Source organism: Trichechus manatus, unplaced genomic scaffold (assembly GCF_000243295.1).
Source record: "Trichechus manatus latirostris isolate Lorelei unplaced genomic scaffold, TriManLat1.0 scaffold00099, whole genome shotgun sequence".
Classification (NCBI taxonomy): Eukaryota; Metazoa; Chordata; class Mammalia; order Sirenia; family Trichechidae; genus Trichechus; species Trichechus manatus.
This window is the reverse complement of record NW_004444035.1, coordinates 10,536,337-10,546,165: the sequence shown is the minus strand read 5'-3', so window position 1 is coordinate 10,546,165 and position 9,829 is coordinate 10,536,337. Positions and strand designations below refer to the sequence as shown.

Here is a 9,829-nt window from a genome sequence, read left to right as displayed (position 1 = left end):
GCTCCGCCCCGCCCTGTTGTAATAACTTGGGCTCCTCCTCGTCGTCGTCTTCCTCCCCCTGCCGGTCACATCTCCGGGAACCAAGCCCAGGCCCTGCCTCCCGGACACAACGACGCTCACGTAGTCGGTGGCAGCGGTCGCCCCCTGCCACCTCCCTCCAGGCTCTGATGCGGCGAGCAAGCTGGGGAGGGGGCTTCTGCGCGGCCCGAAAGGTGGGTGGAGGACGAGGGAAAGGCGGTTCTTGGAGAGGTTGGGGGCGGGGTGCAGCCCGGTCGGCTGGACGGAGAGGGGGCAGGGTCAGAGAGGGACTGTGAGGACCCTCTAGCCGGGACCCTCCTGCCTGCCCCTGGGACCCTGTTCGCTGCATCCTTTTGAACTCAGAGAAAGGGGTGTGATACGGGCAGTAACTGCAAAAGTAGAGGCCCAGAGCGACACAGTGGAAGAGGTGGGGCATGTCAGGGTATTGTTTTCTGAAGGAAAGAGAGCGGGAGGAAGGTGACTTGGGAGCTGAGTTGCTGAAGCGTACTGGGGTCTGCGGTTTGTGTGTTTGGCCTCTGGGAGAGCTAGGGTCCAGGAGAAGAGAAGTTAGAGCCTTGGGTTGGGGTGAGGAGGAGGAGAAGAGGAAATGGTTCGTTGGGCAGCGTTGTCCAGGAGCCAAGGTTAAAGTGAAGACAGCTGGAGGACTCACCACAGAAGTAAAGTTGAGGCCTTTAGGGAGGAGTTAGAGGGAAGAGAAAGCCCATGGGGCTTTATTAGCAGTATGGGATATTGGCGTTAGCAGGAAGCTCAGAGGGGAAAACTGGAGCCCAGAGAGGTTGAGTGACTTGTGCAAGTGGCAGAGCTAAGTACAGCCCCTTTGCCTAGCCAGCGCTGTGTGTTTCAGGTCGGACGCTGTTAGATAGCAGGGACTGCACCAGCTTCACTTTACCTAGCCAGCGCTGTGTGTTTCAGGTCGGACGCTGTTAGATAGCAGGGACTGCGCCAGCTTCACTTTACCTAGCCAGCGCTGTGTGTTTCAGGTCGGACACTGTTAGATAGCAGGGACTGTGCCAGCTTCCCTTTTCCACTTTCCTATAACGTGCAGCCCGTTCACAGACATATATCTCAAAGATACTTTGGGTGATGGTCACAGGATAGAGCCGTACAAGAGGCCGTGAATTGGGCCCCATGGTCTGAATACAAAGGGGGAAGATTTCAGCTTTATCCCTACTGTATCAGCCAGACCTTCAGGGAGGGAATAAAGAAATGCTGAATGGCCTTGTCTTAAAACATTCGATAACCTGGTTTCCAATGCTTACCTAATGGTTTGGATAGAGTTTTCAAGGTTTCCTCTGGGTTTACGGTGCATCCAATTTTTCTGTCTTATCAGAGTGCAAGGGAATGGAGGGGAGAATGTGTTGGACTAAATACAACCAAAAAAAAGGTTTGCTTCCTAGAAAAAGCATAGCCAGACAGTTGGTAGTTGTTCTTGGCTCAGCTGCCTGCAACTGTGGAGGTCATCGGGTTATCTTCTGTCCCTGTCTATAGTTTTCACAAGCAAAGTTGCTGTGATACCTAACCGTGGCTAGCTGTCTCGAGAAGCTGGGTTATCTGTCACTGATTTGACAGGGAAGGCAGTTATGCAAAACTATCCATTTTCACAGTGTTAGAGTTTGGCCTCTCTTGGCCAGGAACACGGAAATCGGTCCTTGGGCATGACCCAGTCCCTCACTGGGCAAAATGGATCTCTTAGGCATCTGTAGGGGGGCAAAGTAAGAAGCCCAACTGGCCTGGGGAACAGCTGCTCATCCCCTGTGTCCAGATCCAGTGTCACACTCTGCTGGTTCAAGTGTGTCCTTATCTTCTAGTTCTGGGTTTTTGCTTGGCAACTCCCAGTCCCTGGCAAGAGAGAGAAAGGGCTGGAGCAGCCCGGAGGGCCTGCTGCCCGGAGAGAGGGCCTGCAGTGCGGCCGAGCACATCCTGTGTTGGAACCGATCATTTTCGTGCCATCTGAGAATAAAACACCTGTCTAGGTACCTTTCTTTCAGGGGCTTAAGAAAATATTACCTTGTACATCTCCGTTGCTAGGAATACTTCTAGGTGATAATCATCCACGTCACGGTTGTTGGGGAGTTTCTTGAGCAGAAGATCAGGAGAGCTTATATCAAGCCAGCACTTGGGTGCACTGATTTTTGGAGAATCATTGCATTCGTAACGCTGGAATCTACCTGTGAAGACAGACAAGGTGGCTCACAGTCACATTGTACCCTAGGTTGAGGCCGCAGGGGTTAATGTCCCCACTTTCGGTTATGGTGACACTTAGAAAAAATGAAGGTATTCTGGGCAGGGGTTGCTTGTGCAATCCCACTGGGCCAGTAGCCCTGGTAGTAACCTTGGGTCACCAGGTGGTTAACCTTCGTGTTGTCTTTCACAGACAAATGTTGCAAAGCTTTTTTTTTTTTTTTTCCCTGGCTCTGGAAAGTGCCAGTAGAATTGTTTAACTAGCTCTGGCTTTGCCAAGACCCTCGCCTCCCTAGCCCCAGTTCTCTTTGTTCACACAGCTTGGTGATAAAAGGAGACCTTGGGGGCAGATTTCTACCACTAGGGGCTGCAACCGTGAAACTTCTCCAAGGTCTTCAACCAAGTCTTTTTAACCTGCAGGATTGGCCCTTGGGAGTGGTTTCAGTCTGCTGGAAGTGTGAGATTCCTTTGCTGTGGAATTCTGTTTCCACTGTATCTTGAGAGTTCCCAGTCTTTTTTGGGTGAACTGTTTTAAAGGTGGCTGTATGGGAAAGCACGTATGAAGGTGGTTTACAGGCTTGTCAGAGACGCATAGAGAACTTGAAGTTGACCGTATGCTGACTCAGTCCAGGAGGAAGCGGCCGAGGAGGAACCCACCCTCCCTCGGCTCACACCAGGATTTTAAGGGTGGGCAGAGTGGGAGGGCCTGGGACACGTGGCAAGGACTGTTGGCTGGTTGGTTGGTTGGTTTTTCATCTGTATTTAAAAACAAACAAGCAAACAAATACAACTTTCCTCTGAACTTATCTTGCCCAGGTCAGTCAGGGCTTTTCATTCTAAAACAATTACGTGTGTATAAGAACAGGTAATAGAAAGCACATTTGCCCTTAAATTTGTCACTAGATTGACTTTGTTGGGGAGAGAGACGAAGATAAATATCCTTTAAAGTGAATGTTTCCATAACTGCTGTTGGCGCTCATTTCACCTGTTTTCTCTGTCTCTGAGTTTGCGTGTCTCTCTGGACACCCGGCTGAAATCCAGGCTGCTCACCTCGTCCATCCCAGCGTAGTTCGGAACTTCTTTTGGAAAATGGGGTCACACTTAACATGTCTTCCTCCTTTCTCATTTTTCTCTTGTATATTTGGTTCATCAAAATCAGGAATTGAAAATGACATATTTACTGGGCTGAACCAGTGGTCCCAGCTTTTGTCAGAAGATCAGCAGCATTTTGCCTAATGCTTTTCCTTAACTGCCCCTCTCACCCGCAGCCCCAGTCACAGGGTGGGAACTAACCAGTTGTTGTGAGTCGATTCTGACTCACGGTGACCCCACGTGTGTCAGAGTAGAACGGTGCTCCATAGAGTTTTCAGTGGCTGATTTTTCAGAAGTAAATTGCCAGGCCTTTCTTCCAAGGTACCTCTTGGTGGACTTGAACCTCCAACCTTTCGGTTAGCAGCCAAGTGCTTAACCTTTCACACCATCTGGGGCCTAGGGAAGGCAATCTGGGTCTTCGAGCGAGCGCCCCCACAACACCGCCACTCACCTACCCCTTTGCCATAGGAGAGGAGATAAGCTTGGGAAGTAATCCTCTGTCCTGTGATTCTCAGATTTGAGATTTGAATCCTAGTTTTGTCACTGACTTTTCTAATGGAGCCCATTGTAATCGTCAAATCAGAAGGTAAATTTGCCATGGTAATTAGGATGATAAAATTGCTTAGCTTCAGTGAGGCAGTAGTGTTGGGATGGGTTTTTGGTAAATCTCAAAACATTGGAGGTTTTTTTTTAAAGATTTTTTTTTTCTGATTATAGAAATAATACGTATTTTAGAAAATACGAGAAAGTACAAAGCAGGAAAACACATTTCACGAAATCTTATCGACTGGATATACTGATACCTGTTGCCGTCCGGTCGATTCCCACTCATAGCGACCCTACAGGGTTTCCAAGGAGCGGCTGGTGGATTCGAATTGCTGACCGACCTTTTGGTTAGCAGCCGAGCTCTTAACCACTGTGCCACCAGGGCTCCAGATATACTGGTAGTGCTGAGTATATTATTGGTCTTTTTTTTTTTCCTCTGTATATGCATAATAATTCTTCCCCACAAGTAGGGTCTCTGTGCAATTTTACCTTCTCCATTTTTTACGTTAATAATATATTATCAGTTTTTTCTGTGCCATTTCAATATTCTTGCAAATTATGGTTTTAATGACCATCTAAAAGCGTATCGTATGGATGTAGTACAATTCATTTAACCAGATGCCTGCTATCGGTCTTTAAGGTATTTCTTACTCTCCCCCGGTCCCCGTCCAATAATGCTGCATTGAACATTTTAGTACATTAACCTCGGTGCACCTTTAATTATTTCTGTAAGATACATGTATGTGATATTAGAACATCAAATTACAAGAACGTTTAGGGATGATGTACCAGTCTAGACAAATGCAGAGATTTGTATTCTCTAAGTTCTTTCCTAATTTGATAGGTAAAAACAGACACTGTTTCTGAATATAAATTTCTTAAGTAACTTATAAGGTTGAACATTTTGCATACTTATGACCCATTTTTAAATTTCTTCCATGAATTTGCTGCTCGTGCCCTTTGCTCATTTTTTAATGTGGAATCTTTGCTTTTGTTATTACTTTGTAAGACCTTTATACATTGAAGTATTAACTTTGCTGTCATGCTCACTGTAAAATGTTCTCCCAATTTGTATTTAATCTTTCGGTTCTATTTATTTTCTTACCTAAAGAAATGATCATTTTTATGAATCAGAGTTAGCAATCTGTTTCCTTTAGCATGAGTCTTTTTTCTTTTTATTCTTATAAAAGCTATTTTCACCTGTAGAAAAGACAAATAGTCACATATGTGAAAGGTTTAAAAATACTAAATTTCTGGTTCTTTCTTTAATGAAAGATATGCTGTTGCTGTTAGATGCTGTCAAATCGATTTCCAACTCATAACGACAGAGTATAACTGCCCCATAGGGTTTTCTAGGCTGTAATCTTTATGGGAGCAGATCACCAGGTCTTTCTCCTGCAGAGCAGAGCGGCTGAGTGAGTTCAAACAGCCAGCCTTCCAGTTAGCTGCCTAGCATTTAACCATTGCACCTCCAGGGCTCCTTAAAGAAAGCTACACTAGACCATAAAGACCTGTTGTAAATGAATGAAAGCAGGTTTGTGTCTGTCTTCACTACTGAGTCCCACTGTCTAGTACAATGCCTGGCAAAAGTAAACAGTAAATCAGTATTTGTGGGAGGAATTCCTTTCTTTCTGTTAAAGCAGTATTTACCAAATGTGTTTTTCAGAACAGCTGTTCTTCAAGTTGCTCGCCAGAAAAATTTGCATATCAAGTAAGCTTGGCACATTCTGCAGACAGTATGCCCTCTTCATTGTCGGCCCCCATTACCATACTGAAACCAAACCAAACCAGTTGCCGCAGAGTTGATTCCAACTCATGGCCATCCCATGATGTCACAGGAGAACTGTGCTCCGTGGGGTTTTCAATGGCTGATTTTTTTTGAAGTAGATTCCCAGGCCTTCCTTTGAGGCGCCTCTGGGTAGACTCATCAAACCAGCCTTTCGGTTAGCAGCCAAGTGTGTAACCATTTGCGCCACCCAGGAACCTAAGAATTCTTGACAGAAAAAAACCTGTCAACTTACTTTTAAAACTAATAATTCCACACTTTTTTTTTTTTTTAACTGTGAATTTTTTTTTTCCATTTCGCCCTTTTAAGTTCCCTTGAAACCAGTGATGTGCTGGACCACACTTTGGTTAATACTGTGAGCCGTGTGGGCGGAGGTGAAGGGAAACAGCCCATTGTTTGCTAGTCTCTGTTGGAATGATGCATTTAACATTCATCTGATCTCTTTGCTGTTTTGTTCCTTTTCCCCCTTTCCCAGGGTTCTAGCCTACTCATCTAGCCCAAAGATGGCCGTGGACATAGAGTACGGATACAACTGCATGGCCCCTTCCTTGCGCCGAGAGAGGTTCGCCTTCAAGATCTCGCCAAAGCCAAGCAAACCTCTGAGGCCCTGTATTCAGCTGAGCAGCAAGAATGAAACCAGTGGAATGGTGGCCCCAACTGTCCAGGAGAAAAAGGTGAAAAAACGGGTGTCCTTTGCAGACAACCAAGGGCTAGCCTTGACGATGGTCAAAGTGTTCTCTGAATTTGATGACCCATTAGATATTCCATTCAACATCACTGAGCTGCTAGACAACATCGTGAGTTTGACGACAGCAGAGAGCGAGAGCTTTGTTCTGGATTTCTCACAGCCTTCTGCAGATTACTTAGACTTTAGAAACCGACTTCAGACGGACCACGTCTGCCTTGAAAACTGTGTGCTGAAGGACAGAGCCATTGCCGGCACAGTGAAGGTGCAGAACCTCGCCTTTGAGAAGATGGTGAAAATAAGAATAACATTCGACACTTGGAAGAGCTTCACGGACTTTCCTTGTCAGTACGTGAAGGACACTTACGCCGGTTCGGACAAGGACACCTTCTCCTTTGACATAAGCTTACCTGAAAAAATCCAGTCTTATGAAAGGATGGAGTTTGCTGTATGCTATGAGTGCAGCGGACAGACGTACTGGGACAGCAACAAAGGCAAAAACTATAGGATCGTCCAGGCTGAGTTAAAATCCACTCGGGGGACAGGCGAGCCCCCAAATGGACCCGACTTTGGAATATCCTTCGACCAGTTTGGAAGCCCTCGGTGTTCCTATGGTCTGTTCCCCGAGTGGCCTAGTTATTTAGGATTTGAAAAGCTAGGGCCCTACTATTAGTGACCCGCACTGGGTAGAGCGTGGCTGAGCCGGTGCACAGACAGCCTGGCTCCGGTCACGGGGATGTAGACGGAAGCCAAGAAAAGAGTCAAGTTGAACTGCCATTAGGCACGCTTTTTAAAAGAAAGGATCCTGTTCACTTTTTTTCTTAAGCCAGCAAATCCAGTCAGGTTTATGTCACAGAACTGGTTTCATAGTGATTCCCTCAGTGGGCACACCGGAGGGTGTATGTGGCGTGCTGGGCCACGGCAGCCTGGAGGCTAGGAGCAGATGATGCTGGAAGGGTCCTCGATGCCCGGGAACCAGGTCTGAGGGGTGCTGGCAGTGCTGCAGGACGAGCCTGACTGCCGCCACCGGGGGCGTGCCTGGGATGCCGGAAGGACCCACTGCTCTCACCTGGGATGTGGAAAGTCACCTGCAAGGTGTCACCTGCACGTGCCACTCAGTCCCAGCCACCTCACCCTGGACTCTTGCTACTCATCTTCGGTGTTGTCCACCTAGCCAGGCCTTTCCCGCGTGTTGCCGCTGCAGTTCCTTGTCTGCACACATACTTCATACTTTATCTCTCTGTGGGGATGCGCTGGTCTGATGTTGCACATTTCTAATACAGCTATGGAAGAGAGATGGGATCGGCTCCTTTCTTTTTTTTTTTTTTTCCCCTGCGCTATCATATGATTACAAGTTCATTTTGTGGCATTTTATTTTCTTACACAGTCCATCTGATGTTCAGAAAAAGATAATAAAGGCAAATGAGCTTGTGACCGACAGGCATTTCCTCCCCTCTCTTCCTGGCCCCACGTCTGTGCTCCAGTGAGAGAAACACCCAGTTAGCTAATGACTGGCCCCTGAGCAGTGTTACAGATTGCAGGGCTGTGATGTGGCAGGAAGGTTATGAGTGGGACCGTTGCAGCTTTTCCTTTTAGCTTTTAGGGGAGCTTTGTTCTAACTCGTTGGCTGGGTCGCAAGCGTCTCATTCTTTAAAAAGAATTTTTAAGCTCCTTTTCTGAAGTCATCTTTTATACTGTGTTTAGGACATTTTGATTTACATATCCTACAAATCTTTAAAGCCTCCAGAAAATGCTTGGTTTTATTCTGGCTGTGATTTACAATGTCCAGGACACTTTACAGGCACCCAGGGACTTGGATTTGGGTGTTCTTACTTACGGTGTGTGAGTATGGAAAGGGACAGAGAAGAAAACCCAACCAAGTTCTTGTGTTCTGTTTTAAATATTTGCCAACTCTGAAGTGTCAGAGATGAATTGTTCTTACCCATATTGGACCTACAGAAATAAAGTCTGCTGGCTAATGCTATTGTGAAGAGACTCCTGGGTCATTCATTGTCAAATGAATGCCCCAAACCTGTGACTTCTCCTGGGCGAGAACGGTTTGTATTTAGGAGTGTTTTTAAAATATTTTTACATGTCTGTTTGTAAAAGGTTGAGGTTTTTGCTTTCTTTTTTTTTGAGCTTGGTTAAATGACTGTCTTGTTTTCTTTTTGCCTGATCCTACTAAAGCAAGTCTTCCCAAGGGAGGCAGGAAGAGGAAGCACCGTTGTCTGGATGTGGGGGCACAGCTGTTGGACTCTCCGAGCAAAGGGTCTTCCTTTGCTTGCATTATCCAGATCAATTGGAAACACCTCATGGCCCCTGTGACTTTGTAAATGTGGCCTGAGGCTCAGCGTCAGTCACTGAATACTGTGGCTCTGAGAGTTTCATTGTTTTTGTTTTAAACTTTAAAATGTTTTGCGTTTGTAAATGCTCTCAGTGGTCCATGTAATTCTTGTTCATAAAACTGGCTGTTACTAGTCTGCAATTTAGTGCTTTGTGTTGCTTTTGTGCTTCTCCCGGGTGGGTAGCACACTGGGATTATATGCTAATGTCATTTATGGGGACGTAACGTTTTTATCTTATGCTGGAATGAGTTAGAACTGCGCTTTATGTAAGTAAACCTAACATCAAGTACACAGACGGTATGTGAAGTGTTAGAAATTTGGTGGTCAGAACTATACACAGCGTTGGACTGAATCGAAGAGAAGCAAGCTGATTTCTTGTAGGTCATGGATTTCTTTCAGATTCCCTCCACCACATGCAGAAGGGTACGAGGTGCACTGCCATTTGTATGCTATCAGACTGAGGGTAACGAGAGTTCAGTGTTCATAAGGAAGATGCCTCCAGTGACTGTCTAAGACATTCCCATGTCAAAATTTGAAATATTCTAATTCAGTGATAAGCATCTCTTCTGAAACAGCCGTCAGCCTCCCCTCCCCTTCCCTGCTCCTAGCTCAGCCCTGCTGTTGCGCTCAGAGCACTGGTTGCAAGCCCGCAGCCAGCGCACCTGGGACGCGCACCTCTCCAGGCAGTTCAGAAGACAAGTCCTCACCTGCTTGCAAAGACCCTTCCCTTATTCAAGGACGTGGTTCCCCGACTTCCCTCTGGAGCGTTGTCACTCACTGAGGTAGCAGTGGCGGAAGAATACTGCCCTTTTTTTACTGTGCCCTCCTCCCCCCACCGCCGTCTTCCTCCTTTGGGCCCTAGGAACTGCTTTCAGGGGGCCTCTCCGTTATCGCTCAGTGCGTCGTAGGTAGGCCCTTCACACTCCAGGTGACAGTCTTCTTAGTTGGAGACTTCACTGCAGCCTCACTTGCAGCTTTGGCCTTCCGGTAGCCCTTGCTTATGGCGGCAAATGACTGCAGTCCCACTGTCCTTCCCAGATTGCCCCAGGAGGGCCAGCCACTTGTCCAGGATGGGAAACAGCTCCATTTTTGTGACGCAGTTATTTCCTCAAAATGCCCTGGGGAGCATTTACAAAGTGGGTGCAATAAATAAGC

General features: G+C 46.8%; 1 protein-coding gene across 4 annotated transcripts; it reads left to right on the top strand.

Moving 5' to 3' along the window:
• The first annotated feature begins 79 nt into the window (after positions 1 to 79).
• Positions 80 to 9,448, top strand: PPP1R3B (protein phosphatase 1 regulatory subunit 3B). Of its 4 annotated transcripts, none has more exons than XM_023737244.1 (3): positions 89 to 212; positions 5,525 to 5,569; positions 6,120 to 9,445. In XM_023737244.1, exon 3 carries the CDS (start codon positions 6,148 to 6,150, stop codon positions 7,000 to 7,002), a length of 855 nt encoding a protein of 284 aa, XP_023593012.1. In that variant the 5' UTR covers positions 89 to 212; positions 5,525 to 5,569; positions 6,120 to 6,147; the 3' UTR covers positions 7,003 to 9,445. The 4 variants fall into 4 exon arrangements, 3 of the variants coding, with proteins under 3 accessions (XP_023593011.1, XP_023593012.1, XP_023593010.1); XR_002825053.1 differs by lacking the exon at positions 89 to 212 and having other exon boundaries at positions 5,329 to 5,569; positions 6,120 to 8,386; positions 8,517 to 9,448; XM_023737243.1 differs by lacking the exon at positions 5,525 to 5,569 and having other exon boundaries at positions 80 to 212.
• Positions 9,449 to 9,829: the final 381 nt, after the last annotated feature.